Source organism: Mustelus asterias, chromosome 24, assembly GCF_964213995.1.
Source record: "Mustelus asterias chromosome 24, sMusAst1.hap1.1, whole genome shotgun sequence".
In the NCBI taxonomy this organism is placed as follows: Eukaryota; Metazoa; Chordata; class Chondrichthyes; order Carcharhiniformes; family Triakidae; genus Mustelus; species Mustelus asterias.
The window spans coordinates 48,294,793-48,314,927 of NC_135824.1; the positions used below are offsets into that span (position 1 = coordinate 48,294,793).

At 44.3% G+C, this 20,135-nt stretch overlaps 1 protein-coding gene across 2 annotated transcripts in view; it reads right to left on the reverse strand.

Annotated features, from left to right (window-relative positions):
• The window catches only part of LOC144511368 (ryanodine receptor 1-like), a 495,584-nt gene that overhangs the window by 276,607 nt on the left and 198,842 nt on the right, over positions 1-20,135 (reverse strand). For both annotated transcript variants that reach the window (XM_078241663.1, XM_078241662.1), the window contains exons 39-41: positions 7,108-7,381; positions 4,070-4,184; positions 772-904 (exon numbers count right to left, since the gene is read on the reverse strand). In XM_078241663.1, the coding sequence (XP_078097789.1) occupies positions 772-904; positions 4,070-4,184; positions 7,108-7,381 (522 nt within the window). The remainder of the gene's footprint in view (positions 1-771; positions 905-4,069; positions 4,185-7,107; positions 7,382-20,135) is intronic.

Below are 20,135 nucleotides of genomic sequence, written 5' to 3' on the forward strand. Positions count from 1 at the left end.
GCTCAAAATGTGTTCGATCAAGATTACTTTCAATGAATTACAGATCAACATTTTTGCAAAGGCTGAAGGAAAACTACAAAAAGTACCAAATTCTCTGTAAAAGAAGTCATCAGAAATGCACATTTAAAATTTGAACCGGCCAATGAAACAGATTTGAATTTTCTCCTGCACAATTTGTTTGTGCAGACGTCACATTTCCATTTATGTGGGCTCCTTTGTATGGTTTGCTTCAGTTAAAAGACTTCATTTTAAGATATGTCTGCCTACGTGACTAACTCTGCTGAGCTTCAAAGCCAACTTGGCCACATTTTAACCTCAGCGGGCATTCTGGGATTAGTTTAGAAATTGACTGCATTCTTTGAAAGTACAATGCAAGGTAAACAAGTCAAAATAGAAGCTTTCACGGCCACACAGCTGCCAATTGTTTATGAAAGTTAGGGACACAGTTTGTACCAGCAATTTCAGTAACACAGATTACGAACAACATGTTGTGCATTTCAGTGTGTGTGCTGAGTTCAGTGTTCAGTCTTGTTTGCGAGTTCAGTGAGTGTGCAAGATTAGTATAGGGGGCTGGCAGTGAAAAAGCCAGTTTCTCCAAGTTAACTGTTCTTTCTTTTTCGTTTCTGTAGTGTTAATTATAAATTTTATTCAATAAAGAAAATCATTTTTAAAAATCGTGGCAAGTGCTGTCTACGTCTATTCTGAGGAATGAATGGACCTGACACGACCCGACATTGACAATTACCATCATCTATCAGATTAATTCCTTACCCAGTCCAATGCCGCTGTTATCCAGTAGGTAGCTTAAGTGATCAAACATGGCTCGCTGATTCTGGCGGCTGATGCGACAGAAATAGCACAGGAATCGGCAGCAGTTTGTCACCATTCTAGGGAACCGTATCTCCTATAAGAACAAGGTATACATCTCAGTGGAACTTGAATGAATATTTTTCGTATTTATTGAATTCACATACACCCATGTGAATGTCTTACTAAACATCCATTAAAGGTGGAAAGATTTAATAGTAGCAGCTTTGGAGTTAAATGTAAAAAACAAAAGTCAAAAGTCCCTTTGTCAGTATGGATGCAAACGATTACCATTCAAAGAAAAGCAGGGAGATCTACCAATATTGTTTAACATAATCACCCAACAGCATACAAAATACAGATTAATAGGTTACTTGTCTCATTTACTATTGTGGGACCTTAATATGCTCAACTGTCTGCTGTTTGTCTCTGTAACTAGTGACTAAGTTTATTTATTGGTGTCACAAGTAGGCTTACATTAACACTGCAATGAAGTCACTGTGAAAATCCCCTAGTCGCCACACTCCGGCGCCTGTTCGGGTACACTGAGAGAGAATTTAGCATGGCCAATACACCTAACCAGCACGTCTTTAGGACTGTGGGAGGAAACCAGAGCACCCGGAGGAAACCCAGGCAGACAGGGGGAGGATGTGCAGACTCCGCACAGACAGTGACCCAAGCCGGGAGTCGAACTCAGGTCCCTGGTGCTGTGAGGCCGCCATGCCACCCACATCTTGACCATGTCTTGTTAGTAATTAATTGATGTGAAGTGCTTTGTGATAAAGAATTGGTAAGACATTATAAAACAAAAGTTATTCTTTTCTTTCTTGGTAAACCAAACAGAAGGAGGAAGTTGTACCTTGTACACTTGCATTACGTGGCATTTGCACCACCTATATGGAATAGCTACATTTGCACTCACTAAGGAATAGCTACTGAAAGTAAGGAGTTCAATTCTGCAATCTGGTGCTCACAGGAGAGAGTGACACTTGCTGGAAACACATCTTGGGAAATCACCAACACAAGGCCATAATTTTCAGGATGTACTGACAGCTGCCAAATGGAAATGCAAGTTCACCTTCTAAAATTTCTTGCGTTACATGTTGCACAATATTACCTGGTGTGAACCTGTGTACCTTAATGTTAATTTATTACAATATTTACAAGTGGTAATTTCAATCTCGGCTCTTTCTTAAAAAAAAATCAGCAGTTGTAAACAGGCCACCTGTACTCATTTTAATTGGACGCTATTAATAGAATCGCAGAGCCATCATCCAGTTGGGATTTCAGTACATCTTCTGATCCGTCAATTAAGGCAACACTTTGATTTGCTGATTAATATTCCAAAAACTGGGTTAACCATAAAACAGGACAGGGGCTAAAATAAAACCAAAGAGAATTCAACAGCGAGCAGGGAAATTAAAGAAAGGACTAGAGATTAGAACAAGCAGTACAATTAGATAATGAAGTGGAGATATTTGAGAGAATAAAAGCAAGGTCTGTCTGCTTTTCAGAAATTATTGTTGTATCTGAAGAATATGCAGAATGTTAAACCTTAACTATATGGAACAATCTTATAGAATTTAACCTGCTGGCTAGGATTCGTAGTCACATGATTATGTCCAGCGCGTACAAGTTTAAAGTTTATTTATTAAGTGTCACAAGTAGGCTTACATTAACACTGCAATGAAGTTACATGAAAATTCCCCCAGTCGCCACACTCCAGTGCCTGTTCGGGTACACTGAGGGAGAATTTAGCACGGCCAATGCACCTAACCAGCACGTATTTCAGACTGTGGGAGGAAATGGGAGAACCCGGAGGAAACCCACACAGACACGGGGAGAACGTGCAAACTACGTACAGACAGTGCCCCAAGCTGGGAATCGAACCTGGGTCCCTGGCGCTGAGAGGCAGCAGTGCTAACCACTATGCCGCCCAAAAACCGTGGGTGGAATTTGCCTGCCCCTCCCTCTGCAGGTTTTGCAGCGGCAGAAGGCGGCACGTCCCTCGCTGGCAGCGGGATCTTATGGTCCTGCTGTTGTCAAGGGGGTTTCCCGTTGAATGCACCCCTCACCGCTAGGAATTCTGGGGCGGGGGTGTGCTATCAGTGAGACCGTAAGATCCCACCGGCATAAGCAGCAGCAGCAAGATTTCAGCGCGTGTTCATCCAGTCTTCCCTGTGTGATACATTAGTGATAAAGTTAACCCATTTAAAATAGGCTAAGAGACTGCCCCTGGCTTGGTTGATGGCTCATTGGTGCTAATGATGTTGCAAGGCGAGAATACCAGGATGGGAGAGTTGGGAGATGGTTGCACATGTCTACTAAAAAGGTTGGAAAGCAGCTTTGTCTAGAATGTTTGGGAGATAGAAATATCCCCCAGTGAACTCGACCTCCCAGGTGTCTCAGAAAGTCACAAACAGTTGATGCTATCCATCATTTGACACATTTTAAACAAAAATTAAACACTGCTTCCTAGTTGGCTTTAATCATGTTATTGTAAATATTGTAACTTTAATAAATTTGCCTTTAATATATTGCAAACTTTTTTTTCCAGTATTTTAAGTTCTCAGTTTAATACGTTTGCTGCTAAAATATTTTTCAAAAATACATATTTGGAGTAAGTTCATTTTCATCCTTAATTATTATTGGAAGTTTTGTGGATTATGAATCGTAGAATCCCAACAGCGCAGAAGCAGGCCATTCGACCCATTAAGTCTGCACTGACTCTCTGACGGAGTATCCCACCCAGATTCTGTTGCCGTAGCCCCACATATTTATCCAACTAATCTCCCCTAACCTACACATCTTTGGACACGAAGGGGAAATTTAGCATGGCCAATCCACCTAACCTGCACATCTTTGGAGTGTGGGAGGAAACCGGAACACCCGGAGGAAATCCACGCCAACACGGGGAGAACGTGCAAACTCCACACAAACAGCAACCTGAGGCTGGAATCGAACCCTGGTCCCTGGCGTTGTGAGGCAGCAGTGCTAACCATTGTGCCACTTATGATTGGAACATTCCATCCATTGACTAGTAATTAGCTCTGATGCCTGAAGCGAGACAACTCATGAACGAGATTAAAGTTTCTCGTTTAATTTATTGATGGGTTCATTTAGCAGCTAAAATGTTCTGTCCAATCTGGGAAAATAAATCTAACTGAATCCTTGGATACTTTGTGCGCTAAGATGCCACAAATGGCAAAATGTGAAATACAGTATGAAATTCAGACTAACATAGTTTAATACACATTAATACCTTTGAATCACCACCTCCCAATACGTTCACCATTACTTCCATAACAGTTTCGTGCATGCCCAAAGCACGCATCAAGTTTGGATGTTGATAGAAGACTTTATTGTTCATGATGTTCCTGCGAAGAAGAAGACAACCACTTGTAAAATAAACTCCTTCTCCTTGTACCTTCTTACAGATTGCAATTTTAACCTGTGGCATCATTTGAATTACTAATAGCATTTTTGCATATAAGCCTAGCCGCAGGAATGGGTGGGGGTGGGAGATCGTAGTGGTCAGAGATAGTGGGGGTGATGGTCAGAATTGCTGGGTGGTTTGACAGGGAAGGAAACATGTAAGCTTACTGGGTCCTGGCACCTCCAACACCAATACAGCCCCAGCTGAAGTCCAATCCTTGGCACTACACTTTACAAAGGATGTAAAAGGTAATGGGGAGTGTACAGGAGAAACTCACTAAAACAGGCCCTGGGACGAGGGATTGCAGTTACCCGGATAGCCCGGAGAAACTGGACTGTTCTCCTTACAGCAGAGAACACGAAGGTCAAATTTCATAGAGGATTTTGAAAACCATTAGGGGTCTAAATAGAGTAAAATAAAGTGAAACTCTTTTCAATGGCTGGAAATTCGATAAGAATTACGTTGGCTGGCAAAAGAACCAGAAGCGACACGCATTGAAACCTTTCCACACAGCAAACGGTTAACATTTGGAATGCAGTGCCCGATAAGGTGGTGGAGACAGATTCAATGGCAACTTTCAAAAGGGAACTGGATAAAAGCTTGAAGGATAAAAAATTGTAGGGATATGGGGTAAGGACAGGGTGGCATGACGAACTAGATTGCTGTCTGAAAGAGCAATGTAGTCACAATAGGCCAAATGGCCTCCTTCGTCCCATTCTACAATCCTCGTTTCCTTTTACCTGCCGGATTTCCCGATATCAAAGAAACCCAGGCTAAGTAGGAAAAAATGGAAAGCATTTAAAAACTGAGGCACATTGATTGCTTTAAAGGTTTTATTGATCAAACCTCCTCCTGAAAGCAAAATGGTCTCCTGTCTTTATTAAGACTGAAAGTAAAGTATATTTATTAGCCACAAGTAAGGCTTACATTAACATTGCAATGAAGTTACTGTGAAAATCCCCTAGCGGGAAAGTGGAAGGATTGGGCTTTGGTTTGAAATGTTTATAATTTTAGCTTGCAGCCCCAATTCCACCTGCTTCGGCAACTAAATTTATCCCATTTATTTTCAGATACTCAGTCACCTCCTCATGTGGAGATTCAGAAGCAAATTTAATTGATGCGGTTGCAAATAGAAAGCTAGGAGTATTTAGGGAAAGGGCAGAGGAAGCACTGGCTGAAATTCACCTCCAGGGGGAGATGCGTATCGCCTAGATGTTGAAAACACCTGACAAACCGCATTATAGGCTGAGTGTGGAGTCGGGGGATAATCAGCAGAACAAACAGTTATTCAGCTGCAACGCAGAAATCAGAGAGACATAAAGAGCAGCTATTCAGAATGGCAGCATCTGGGAATTGGTGTTTCATAACGTGTCTGTGGGGCTGCCACCACTGCTGTTCGCAATTTCGAACGAACAATTTAGACTCTGGAATAAATTGCACAATTTCTAAATCTGTGGACGAGGGGGGAGGTAATTACTGAGGAGGACTGCAACAATTTACAAGAGAGCGGTAACAACTCTTCAGAATGGGCTTACAATTTCCAAACGAGTTTCCGCACAGACAAGTGTGAGATGCCGCATGTCGGTAAGAAAAATAAAGAGGTGACATATTGCTTGGATGATAGGTCTGCATGGGGTGAAGGTGCAATGGGATATGGGAGTACAAGTAGGGAAATCACAAAGCAGCATTGATGGTTGATAAAGCCGTTAAAAAAAAAACCAAAGTAAGCGTTTGGGTTTGTTTCCAGAGGGATAAAATTAAAAAGCAGAGAAATGATGCTAAATTTGAATCTTGGCAAGACTACACTTGGGAGTGTGGTGTGCAGTTCTGTTCACCATACCATATTAAAAAAATATAAAGCCACTTACAGAGAGGATGCAACAATTTAGAAGAATGATACCAAATTTGCAAAGCTATTGTGGACAATTTTGGGCCCCGTACCTAAGGAAGGGTATACTGGCCCTGGAGAGGGTCCAAAGGAAGTTCATGAGAGTGATCCCAGAATTGAAAAGCTTGACTTAAGGGGAGCATTTGAGGACTCTGGGTCTGTACTTGACGGAGTTTAGAAGTATGAGGCGGGTATCTCACTGAAACTTACAGATTACTGAAAGGCCTGGGTAGAGTGGATGTGGGGAAGATGTTTCCATTAGTAGGAGAGACTGGGATCCGTGGGCAGCGCCTCAGAGTAAAAGGAGTAAAAGGACGACTCTTTAGAACTGAGGAGGAGGAATTTCTTCAGCCAAAGGATGGTGAATCTGTGGAATTCATTGCCACAGGAGGTTGTGGAGGCCAGGTCATCGAGTGCATTTAAGACAGAGATAGATAGATTCTTGATTGGCAAGGGGATCAAAGGTTACAGGGAAAAGATGGGAGAGTGGGGTTGAGAAACTTATCAGCCATGATCGAATGGTGGAGCAGATTCAATGGACCAAATGGCCTAATTCTGCTCCTATACCTTACGATCTTATAACTATCAGAAGTGGATGAATAGGCTGGATCTCATTAATTAATGATACATGGACTGGTTGAACTGAATGAATATACTGCACATCAGTTTAAAGTTTATTAGTGTCACAAGTAGGCTTACATTAACACTGCAATGAAGTTACTGTGAAAATTCCCTAGTCGCTACATTCAGAGAATTTATCATAGCCAATGCACCCAACTAGCATGTCTTTCAGACTGGGAGGAAATCGGAGCACCCGGAGGAAACCCACGCAGACATGTTGAGAATGTGCAGACTCCGCACAGGCAGTGACCCAAACCGGGAACTGAACCCGGGTCCCTGGCGATGTGAGGCAGCAGTGCTAACCACTGTGCCACCGTGCCGCCCTGATTCTATGTAATAATTCCTCATTACATACCCAATGCTCTGAATCATAAGCCTCTCTTCTTCTGGACCCATTTGGACAATGAGCAATGAGCGGATCTGTCCCAGGCATTCCAGCAAATTCATGGTGTCCTCCACAGATGTAGCATTAATGATGTATGCCTTGGGCATAGCACGGATAAGCTCACCCACACCATCATACTGTCTGTGGAGCAAGCTAAACATCAACCGCACCAGTTCAGGGTTCTGGATGAAGGCTTCCTGGGCCCAATGCACCACGGTGTGAGAGATCAGCTCCTGCAGCGTACCTTTAACAGAAAGTAACAAACTCTGTCAACATGACCACATAAAATTCACAGAAAATGCTGTTGTTCTGGAACATCACATATTAAAAACAGCATTTTTTAATCGAATTGAAAGATTCTTTTTCATTGCTTGGTACTTATTGGCTCCAAATATAGGCAATTTTGTATTTGCAGTACATTGACCTTACCTGCACGAGCAGTGGCAAGTGTTCACCTTGTTAACAAGGTTAGCCCTTCCTGCAAAGTGGAATAGGTTTCTTTTATCTGAGAGGTGAGCATCTGAAACTAAGACCAGGGCCAGGTGCAGGAAGGTGGGGTTAGAAAGGGCACCTGGGTGTCCTCGGGCTGGCATGGACAAGATGAGCCGAGTGGTCACCTGCTGTGCTGTAACTTTTCTATGGTACTAAGTGGCTAAAGAAACGTGTGGCCCTCCAGCCTCTGCCCCGATTAAGGTTTGGCATTGGTGCTGCCATTTTTGTTGCAAGTTGTTCCATCAATATCCTAATCTTCCTAACTCACAGATCACAATCAGTAAGAATAGGCAACAACACCTCCTCCATGATCATCCTAACACTGGTGCCCCACAAGGCTGTGTTCTCAGCCCCCTACTATACTCCTTATACACCTATGACTGTGCGGCCAAATGCCCCTCCAATTTGATTTTCAAGTTTGCTGACGACACCACCGTAGTGGGTCAGATCGCAAACAATGACAAGGCAGAGTACAGGAATGAAATAGAGAATCTGATGAACTGGTGCAGCAACAATAATCTCTCCCTCAATGTCAGTAAAACGAAGGAGATTGTCATCGACTTCAGGAAGCGTAAAGGAGAACATGCCCCTGTCTACATCAATGGGGACGAAGTAGAAAGGGTGGAGAACTTCAGGTTTTTAGGTGTCCAGATCACCGACAACCTGTCCTGGTCCCCCCATGCCGACACTATAGTTAAGAAAGCCCACCAACGCCTCTACTTTCCCAGAAGAATAAGGAAATTTGGCATGTCAGCTACGATTCTCACCAACATTTACAGATGCACCATAGAAAGCATCCTTTCTGGTTGTATCACAGCTTGGTATGGGCTCCTGCTCTGCCCAAGACCGCAAAGGATTACAAAAAGGTTGTGAATTGTATTGTAGCCCTATACAAGACGCAAATCAGCCTCCCATCCATTGACTCTGTCTACACTTCCCGCTGCCTCGGAAAAGCAGCCAGCATAATTAAGGACCCCCGCGCACCCCAGATATTCTCTCTTCCATCTTCTCCCATTGGGAAAAAGATACAAAAATCTGAGGTCACGTACCAACCGACTCAAGAACAAATCTGCTGCTGTCAGACGTTTGAACGGACTTACCTTGCATTAAGTTGATCTTTCTCTACACCCTAGCTATGACTGTAACACTACATTCTGCATTTTCTCATTTCCTTCTCTATGAATGGTATGTTTTGTCTGTATAGCGCGCAAGAAACAATACTTTTCACTGTATGTTAATAAATCAAATCCAATCTTATGTGAATTGCGTGGGGGATTTCTACAGTCATTGGTTGACTGAAACAATACCAAAGAAACAGGTTTCAAATGTTCACCCGATGGTGCCGGTTTTACAAGTTGTACTTCACGTTTCTCACACCCTAATTTCATCCAGTTAAATAATTATGAAAACCTTGCTATATCAGTGACTGGTCTTTTGGAGAAAGACAAGTAGTTCTTTTATAATATCTTAGTGATCCTGTGGAAAGTAACACCTAAGGTTTTGGGTGCAGTGTATTATCAGCTAGTACAAATAACGCCATTATAGCTGCACACAATGAGTGGGATTTTCCAGCCGCGCTCTCCCCGAAAATGGAAAACCCCGCCCGAGGTCAATGGACCTTTCCATGGTCTGTCCCACACCTGCTATAACTCCCGTGGAGAGCAGAACGGGAAAATTCACCCAGCATGCATGAACATTATTGCCAAAATACAATCAGTATTTACTTATGTTCCCTTAAAATGTCAATCATCACTGAACAAAATTCCAACAGATCATGTGTTTGGTCTTTAAGCTGACTCAATCAGTATTGCTTATAGCTCTGGGTCGGATCTTGCACATTTGGAGGGTTCACAACATAAGACTAACTAGGATAAATGCCACCGTAACCATCTATTCCCTTCCCCTCATCTGCTTGCCTAGCTTCCCCTTTGATGCATCCATACTATTTGCTTCAACCACACCCTGTTGTAGCGAGTTACACATTCTCGCCACTCTCTGGGTAAAAAAGTTCCTGCTGAATTACTTGGTGACTATCTTATATTGACGGCCTCTGGTTATGCTCTTCTCCACAAAAGGAAACACTATATCCACTCCATCAAAACCTTTAATCACTTTCAAAGGCCACTCTTCAGCCTTCTTTTCTCCCCAAGAGAGAAGAGACCCAGCCTAGCAATCCTTCCCTGACAGGTAGAGCCACGCATTTCTGGTATCATCTTTGTAAATCATCACTGCCTCCTCTCCAGCGCCTTTACATACTTACAAGATGTCAAGTACTGCTATCACCTAATGTGACATGCTAAGTTATATAGGTCAACCACTTTGCAGCAAACTAGATCACCCTCCATCGACCTGACTCAACAATTAGCAGTGCGCATTTGGCCTGAGGAAATGTGACTCAAAATATATGTCTCTCGAGCTAGTAAAGTACCTAGTCCTTGCTTGGTGACATCCTTCTACTCTTCAACTAAATGGCACAACTGAGGTGCAAAGCCCAGAATCTTACCAAAAAATAGCAAAATGTCAGATTCTGATTAAAAACCAGTGTATTTCTCTCCAGAGGCCGGTTTTCTCTCCAGATCTTTTGACACTTGGTCAAAATAAAAACCGGTTGGACGCTGTCATGTTGAGAAGCAGTGCCATAAACACGCCAATAAGCCCAACAGCACAGAGATTGGGGTGCCGTTTATAAAGGGCTGCCAGATCAGAGGAAGAAATACCCCCACCCCTCCCTCCCCTTGGAGATCGTAGGAATTTCTCCCCCCCCCCCCCCGCTCCCCACCATATCAGTCACAGCAGGCATCTCTACGCTGCCCCCACCTTCGTCCCATGGTCCGAGCCCGCATCGCTACCCCACCCCCAATGATCAGAGCTGGCATCTCTCCCCTTCCACCCCTAATCCCACCCCCAGTGATCCAAGCTGGCATCTCACCCTCTCTCCACTCCCTGCGATCAGAGCTGGTATCTCAGCACCCCCCCCCACGATCCGAGTGGCATCTCTCCCCCTCAACTCCTGGCGATCGGTGCTGGCATCTCTGATGCAGAATTATCAGAATGATGCCAAGGCTAAAGGGGTTAAAGTAGGGACTATATGGCCTTGACTTTTATTCCATCAATATGGAAAATTAGGGGTGGTCTGACTGAGTGGTAGGGGGAAGCCATTACCTTTAGTTAATTGAATGAGTGGATGAAACAGTGGCATTAATTACATTAAAATGAAGGAGATCCCCATCGGCGAGGAACACAAATGGTTTCCACCAACAGGGGATCAGATGTGATGGCCTCGCTGGTGGCTCGAGAGACCATTAAAGCCCCCATGGTGGTCGGGGCACGGCTGGGCAGTGCCAGCATGGCACCCTGGCACTGCCAGGAGGGTACTCTGCTTCAGGCACGGGGGCAGTGATCAGGAGTTGGGGGAGGTGATCTGAACCCATCTCCCTCAGGCATTAGCCTGGACCTGTGGATTACTAATTCAGTAATGTTAGCACTATGCCATCATCTTCCCCACCATTTTAATCCAGTAACAGTGAAGGAACGGCGATCTCGTTCCAAGTCAGATGGTGCGTGTGGGACTCTGGGGGAACTTCTGAACTTCGACTGTTATTGGAGCTGCACTGAACCAGGCACACTCCTGACTCTTGTCGTGTACATAATGGACAGGGAGGAGGTGAGTTACTGCAGAATTTCCAGCGTTAACCTGTTCTTGTAGCCACAGAATTTATATGGCTGATCCAGTTCAATTTTTGGTCAATGGTAACTCCCAGGATATTGATAATGGGGGATCCATAGAGTCCCCCTACAGTGGAGGAGGAGGCCATTTGGCCCATTGAGTCAGCACCAGCTCTTTGAAAGAGCATTGTATCCAACATATTGAATATGCCTTCTGAAAGCCCATCTAAATAACATCCACTGGCACTACCTTACCTTGGATAGTCAGATGCTCTTTCCTAGGGTAGAAAAGTCAAGTTCTAGGGGGCACAGGTTTAAGGTGCGTGGAAAAAGTTTAGAGGAGGTGTGCGAGGCAACTTCTTTCCCCCACCGAGAGTGGTGAATGTCTGGAACCTGCTGCCCCGGGAGGTCGTGGGAGCAGATACCATAGCAGCATTTAAGGGGCATCTAGACAAATCCAGGAATAGGATGGGAATGGAAGGATACGAATTCCGTAAGTGCATACGGTTTTAGTTTAGGCAGGCATCATGATTGGCGCAAACTTGGAGGGCTGAAGGGCCTGTTCCTGTGCTGCATTGTTCTTTGTTATATTACTTAACTTATCAAAAAATTAACTACGTTCCTTAGATATTCTTTACAAATCCAGGCTTTCATCAGTTCATATTTTCCCAAATGCTAAGTCACACAGTCCCTAACAAACAAATATTAGTAACTTTCCCACAATTGATGGTAGGCTAATAGGCCAATAATTTCTTAGTTTATAGCTCTAGCCCTTCTTAAATATTGGAGTGACATTGTCAACTTTTCAATCCCAAGGGTACAATGCTACGGAACATTATATTAGAGCAGCAACATATTCCAGTACATGACTGCTTTATAAAGATATCTGTAAATATTGCAAAGAATGCAAGCCACTGCAGTTGCTAATTATGAATGACTCACACCATGGAATGGTTCCATTTGACTCAAGATCTTCTGCAAGATGATACATAATCAACATCAGCAGATAACCTTCATGTACCAAGTTTAGGATTAAATGCCAAGGCCATGAAACTCGACACCTTTCCATCTGGATTTTTTACTAGTAGGAGTACAGTTTTGCTTCCAAAGCGGCACCCCCATTGCATCAACAAACTTCTGGTGTTAGCCATGCGAGCTACCATGTTGGTGAGGGCGATAGCGTTGTGCTATGTAAAATATGAAGAGTAGGCAGATCCTAATGTTAAATCAGCGTGAAATGCTGTTCATGCATCAGCTAATAACCTCCCAGCTTCGCACAGCTGAACATATGCTCAGAAGGAGGAAGGCCCCTCACCAGTGCTATTTAAAAAAGGGATCATCAACTATTTGCAGGTTAGCTGCTGATGATTCCTCCTGGCTGTTAGTGCAGCTGTAGAAGTGTTTGGGGATTTCCAGAGCTGTTTTAAAGTTGCTGAGTTGTGAAGCGAGTGGTGTGTAATGCACGATAGGGCACTGTTCTGACTGCTGTAATCTCCATACCCACGGCTTGCTTCCAGATATGGATACAGAAGGATGCAACGCCCTCAAACTACAACCTGACAGGGCAAATAAGCAGAGGTGACAGGGAGCTGGACAGGCCGCTGAAAGGTTTGGGGGTTGCGGCAGGGGAGGGAAGAAAAGGGCACTCAAGAGGCCCAATCTGCTCTGAGCGTTCAGGCAGCAGTTCTCCAACTCCATTACTGCAAGAAACAGAGGACTGACTATTTGGATTGTGGCTGTTCCGGTCTGTGAATACCCAGCACCTGCTTACAGGGAAGTGGACACCATGAAAACGTTGTGCTGACCATTGATCATCGCAACTGACAAATATAGCCCATTCCTATATACTCTGCTGACTATTACAGAATCCCGACAGTGCAGAAGTCCATTCAGCCCATTGTGTCTGCACCAACTCTCTCCTACAGAGCATCCCACCCAGGCCCTTTCCCTGTAACCCCACATATTTACTATTTACTATCTAAATGCTTTTTAAAAGATAAAATTGTACCCGCAGAGTTACTGCAGAATTTCCAGCCTCAACCTGTTCTTGTAGCCACAGTATTTATATGGCTGATCCAGTTCAGTTTTTGGTCAATGGTAACTCCCAGGATATTGATAATGGAGAATCCATAGAGTCCCCCTACAGTGCAGGAGACGACCATTTGGCCCATTGAGTCAGCACCAGCTCTTTGAAAGAACATCGTATCCAGCATGTTGAATATGCCTTCTGAAAGCCCATCTAAATAACATCCACTGACACTACCTTACCTTGGATAGTCAAATGCTCTTTCCTAGGGTAGAAAAGTCAAGTACTAAGGGACATAGGTTTAAGGTGCGTGGGAAAAAGTTTAGAGGAGATGTGCGAGGCAACTAGTTTTCCCCCACAGAGGGTGGTGAATGTCTGGAACGTGCTGCCCCCTAACCTAAACATTTTGGGACATTAAGGAGCAATTTAACATGGCCTATCCCCCTAACCTACACATCTTTGAGGGAGGAAACCGGAGCACCCCGGAGGAAACCCATGGAGACACGGGGAGAACATGCAAACTCCACACAGACGCCCAATCCATCACGCAAACCAGCCTCCCATCCATTGACTCTGTCTACACTTCCCGCTGCCTCGGGGAAAAGCAGCCAGCATAATTAAAGACCCCAAGCACCCCGGACATTCTCTCTTCCATCTTCTCCCGTCGGGAAAAAGATACAAAAGTCTGAGGTCACATACCAACCGACTCAAGAACAGCTTCTTCCCTGCTGCCATCAGACTTTTGAATGGACCTACCTCGCATTAAGTTAATCTTTCTCTACATCCTAGCTATGACTGTAACACTACATTCTGCATTTTCTCGTTTCCTTCTCTATGAACGGTATGCTTTGTCTTATAGCTCGTAAGAAACAATACTTTTTGCTGTATACTAATACACATGACAATAATAAATCAAATCAAACCGAAGTGTCACCCAAGGCTGGAATTGAATTCGGGTCCCTGACGCTGAGAGACAGCTTTGCTAACCATTGTTCCACTCTAGGGGGCCCGGGGATGCTTGTAGATGATCGCACCATATTTGGTATCATTCCCAACTCCTCAGATACTGAAGCAGTCTGTGGTCTATCTGCAGCAGGACCTGGACAATATTCAGGCTTAAACTGATAAGTGTTTAATAGCATTTGTGCCACACAAGTGCCAAGAATTGACCATCTTCAGTAAGAGAGAATTTAACCACCTCCCCTTGACATTATAAAGACATTGACACCACTGAATCCCCCACCATCTACATTTTAGGGGTTACCATTGATCAGAAGCTTAACTAGCATAGCCATCTAAATGCTGCAGACCAGAGAAAGGACTTCCAGATTCTCGGATGCAATGCTGGAGTTTGAAAGCGGGAAGGAAGAGTGATGGAATTCCTCGGAGCTCAGCAGGCCCTCAAGGTAGATTTTGTAAGTGGAAAGAGGACAGAGTTCCAGTTCAAGATGTGCAGCTCCAAGGACCTGCCTGCAGAGCCTAAGTAAGTTTAACGGCCTCATGCGAGTGGTTGTGGTCAATAAATGCCTCTTCAAATGCCATTTAGGGGAGGCTGTGGCATAGTGATATTGCAAGATCTAGGGACCTGGGTTCAAATCCAACCCCGGCAGATGGTGAAATCTGAATTCAATAAAAATCTGGACTTAAAACGTCTAAAATTAACCATGAAACCATTGTCAATTGTTGCAAAATCCCACCTGGTTCACTAATGTCCTTTAGGGAAAGAAATCTGCCGTCCTTACCTGGTCTGGCCAAATGTTACTCCAGAGCTAAAACAATTTAATTTATTATTGACACGAGTATTAACATACAGTGAAAAGTATTGTTTCTTGCGCGCTTACAGACAAAACACACCGTCCATAGAGAAGGAAAGGAGAGAATGCAGAATGTGTTACAGTCATAGCTAGGGTGTAGAGAAGGATCAACTTAATGCAAGGCAAGTCTATTAAGAGTTAGAATGAAGTTTTAGAAGCATAGAACAAGAGTAAAAGATAGAATTAGAAGGTATGCTGGGCACAGCTTGCACGAAGTCGCCTCGCTCTGGCGCCATCTTGGAAAGGTGGTTGACTCTCAAATGCCCTCTAAAATGGAGGGCAGTTAGGGATGGGCAATAAATGTTGGCCCAGCAAGCAATGCCCACATCCTTCACCATCAACCTCTCACACCACTCAATACATACAGGATTTAGTCACTTACCAGCAATCAGAACTCATGCTTAATATTGATATACTTCACCTCACCTTTACAATCTTACCGCTGCTACAAGCCTCATATCCACATACACATGCTTATACATACTACCAACTCTTCAGTTATGACAGGCACATCCTCCAAACACAATGCAAAACACTACCTTACACTCATACCTCTCTCCTGCGAGGCATGATGGCAAACAGGAGAGAGCAGCAGAGGACAGGTATGACTCCATCTCCTGAGCACCAAGAGCATCCAGTATGATGGCATATTTCTGCCTTCTAAAGTACCACTTCACCCTCATCCCACAATCCGGTGTGAGGCACAGGTTGCAACCGGTATGATTACAGACCTCCTCCCCCCCCCTCCCCACAAACCCCCTTTCCTTCATCTCTGTCAATGTCTTATTGATTACATTGTTAAGGTCCCAGGTGATGTGGTCCACTATAAATGGGGATACCTGGAATACTAAGGGGAAGAGGAACTGGCAGAGTCTTTGCTGTCTTAGAATTAAACCTGTTTAAGGTACAGGGTAGCTTTAGGCTCCTTCTTCCTCATCATGTAATTATTGGAATTAATAATCTCAACCTGCCTTTTCTGCATATATGCTTTCAGATACCCAAGAACTGAACTGTCAGTGCAGCCTCATTGTGAAGGGTATGAAGAGCACACATCTAATGAACAAGCAGTGTCACAGACATCCTCAGCCATCAGCTCAAATACTGCCACTGATGCACTTTAACAGGTAGGTTAGAGGCAAGATCAGCCGTAGTGAGTCACTGGGTAGAAGTGGGCTGCCAAGCAGGGACAAAGGGTAGCGTAGTCGTGCCATCTCCCCCAGAGGACTAGTTCACAGGCAGGTTCTCCTACAAAGGACACAGATTTGGACATTGATGGGTTAACGTTCAGAACCCATGTTCTCAAATGCTTGGTGCATAGGCAGGCCTGTTATCATTCCACCTTTCCAATTTGGAAGAGGTGGCCTCTCCATGTTAGCACCTGCAGACCCAGCCTTGGTATGGGTGAGGTGGCTAATGTCTCACCGTCCATTGCTGCACAGGAAGAAGCTACTCAACATTGGAGTGCTGCAGTAGCAGCTCAGAGGGAGGTTTCGAGATCCATGATCCTCACCATGCAAACCTAGATTGATGCCATGTCTGCTCAGTTTGTTGACGTCATGATGGTCACTGCCATCACGAAGACGTTCACAGAAGTCTAGCAATCTGTGCAAAAGCGGATTAAGGTTGCCTCAGGAGAGAGCCAGTGGTTCCATGGTACAAGAGCCTGAGAAGGAGGACAGTGTTGGTTAATCTGATGTCTGTCAGTCAGCCTTTGACCAGCCATGCTGCAGCCACTGGGGTAGCGCTTGTTTAATAGTTGCCAGCGTGTGCAAGCTGAGAGATGTGGGTGTAAGGATGGCAGCAGGGCTAAGTGACGCTATGAGTTGCGACTGGTAAGAGCTGTGGTGCCTTGAGCAGTCTCTGAAACTGGTGGTCCAAATGATGGCATATGGGATTTGGAGATGCACTCATTAACCTTGGTCACTCATCTGAGGTCATTGAACTTATTACGGCACTGCATTTTCTTTTTCATTTGTTCATGTGATGTGGGTGTCGCTGGCTGGGCCAACATTTATTGCCCATCCCGGAGGGCATTTTAAGAGTCAACCACATTGGGGGTCTGGAGTCATATGTGGGTCAGACCAGGTAAGGGTGGCAAATTTCCTTCCCCAAAGGACATTAGTGAATCAGGTGGGTTCATGGTCATCATTGGGCTTTTAAGTGCAGAATTCTATTGAATTCAAATTTCACCATCTGCTATGGAGGGATTTGAACCCCGGATCCAAGAGCATTACCCTGGATTTCTGGATTACTAGTACAGCGACAATACCACTACAACACCATTTCCTCTCAGATCTTTTGAGTCAAACTCCTGGCATTAACTGGCATAGCCAGCCGATCCTGCTGCCTTCGCAAAGTTTGTGCATTACAATGATTTAAGCTGGCATGCAGCTGAAAGTTTAACCGCTGCCTGTATTGGAAGCAATGGGAAATGAGCAGCCTGGGTGGCACAGTGGTTAGCACTGCTGCCACACAGCGCCTGGGGACACGTGTTCGATTCCCGGTCTTGGGTCACTGTCTGTCACGTTCTCCCAGTGTCTGCGTGGGTTTCCTCCGGGTGCTCCAGTTTCCTCCCACAGTCCGAAAGACGTGCTGGCTACGTGCATTGGCCATGCCAAATTCTCCCTCAGTGTACCCGAACAAGCGCCGGAGTGTGGCAACTAGGGGATTTTCACAGTAACTTCATTGCGGTGTTAATGTAAGCCTACTTGTGACACTAATAAATAAACTTTAAAACTTGAACCATATTCAATTCCACAGTCCAGCAATTTTAATTAATCACCATTCTATTGTTCAGTACTTTAAAAACCCTTTCCTTGAAGCAAATTAAATGATTTCTGTGTGTGTGTTGCAAATTTAATAAATGGATCAGTTCTACCTGTTCTTTACTGTGGGTTTTACTCAACACACAAAGCGATGCTGACAGCTGAAGTACTGACTGCACTAATGCCGACTAGTTAAAATATACTTCTAATCAGCTTACCATAGATGGACTCCTGACGATTGAGCCTTTGAACTATTTTTTAACTACGAGAATGTCATAAGCAGCTGCAGTTTGACCTCTGTGCAGTAGGCTTTTGATGCCATATATTAATTGAGAGGTCGGCTTTCTGTGAACGTTTTACACAGTGCAGCTATGTTCGTCTCACCCTGCAGTTCCAGCAGCTGCCAGTATTCATCACACACAACAGCTGCAAGGATAGCAAACATACAGGGAATGAAGCTCACCCACTTAGGACAGGGGTGAGGAGAATTTATTTTCCCTCAGAGGGTGGTGAGTCTTTGAAACATTCTGAAGGCAAAGCTAGATAAGCAGGGGCGGGGGGGGGCCGACTCTTAATTCATATGTTTACAATACAGTCATGCAGCCCGAGAAACATGCTGTGAATCTCACCAATGTGCTCCTTTTTGGAACTATGAATGAGAAGTTCCTGAAAATGAACAAATGAGTTACTAATGAACATCTCCCCTTGCAGCTGGAATAGGGCGAGCTGTTTGCTGGCTTTAATTGGGGTCAATTTCCCCATGGAAAGCTCCGAATAAATTTCAAAACAGAAAAGCTGAATCATAAAAATTCAGGATTTAAAGTACATCCAGGATAGAACTCCAAGCTGACCCAACGTTGAGTTGTCAGGCGAGTTGCAAACATTTGTACAAAATGCAATTTAGGATCAACAAAATTTTCCAACTAATAAGTCGCAGAGAATATTTTTTATTTGATCATTTAATGTAGGTATTACTGGCTGGATCAGCATTTATTACCCACCCCGAGGCCACATTGCTGTGGCTCTGGAGTCACATGTAGGCCAGGCCAGGTAAGGACGGCAGATTTCCTTCCCTAAAGGACATTAGTGAACCAGATGGCATTTTCCAACTAAGTCAATAATGGTTTCATGGTCATCATTAGACGTTTGATTACAGATTTTCACTTACACACACGTGCGCATACACACACACACACACCAAATCTCACCCCTTCCCCACTCCTCCCCCTAACCCAAGCTTCAATGAAACTGCAGTTCCACTCTAGATTGCTTTGTTGAGCCCAATTTGCCAATTTAAAAGTAGATCGATCTTCCTTCCTGCCAGTGTGCTGCTCAAAGTAACAGGGTTATATTGGTATGCAGGTGGAGGAAAACAGAACCAGTGGCTATCAGTCCCTCCTGATACTTTCACTGTCTAGACCACTCAGTTTTTGCCAGGTTGAAATTTGGTGTCCTTGTTTCTCTTGAGGGTTTTTCTTTATTGGAATAAATCTCCAAATGAACAACTTGTATTAAATATCCAAAGCCCTTAATACACACCAGTGTAAACACTGCCTCACAGTTTAACATGTACAAGCCTCAAAAGTTTGTACATTGCAACAACCCGAAAATTACAAATTTGGAATTAATATCATTGATTTGGTAGTTCTTCATTTAATAAAATGCATTTTGTAGCAGTGCTAGTTTGTTTTTGTATTAAATTCACAGATGTGTAATAATTCTCAAAAACCAGTGTATTGAAAAGCTAACGGACATGTCAGTTCCCATGGCTGGTCATCTTGTCAAATCTCTACACATTCCCGCAACACTTATCCATCCAGGTGCTGGTGCTAAACCTGAACATATTCAGGTAGTACAAGTAGAGGGAATTCTAGGAGATGCTTCATCGTTCAAAATGCCTCTGCACAGCTACAGTCAGAATTCATTTGGTTGAATCCAAACCTATGCACAAGGGCCTTAGTAAAAGAGGCTGACACCACTGCTCAGGTGATTGAGATACAGCCAAGAGACCGGGGGTGGGATTTTCCGCCTGCGCTCGCCACAAGACCAGAAATGTCATCGGACCTTTGCGTGGTCCGTGTCCTGCCCGCTACAATTCCTGTGGCAGGCAAGACAGGAAAATTCCGCCCCACATGTCACAGGCTCCTGGTGCAAGGGATTCCTTTGGATCATTAGGCAACTTGTGTATGAATGTACACAATGTAGACTCATTGCAAGTGGCAGGTTACAACTGAG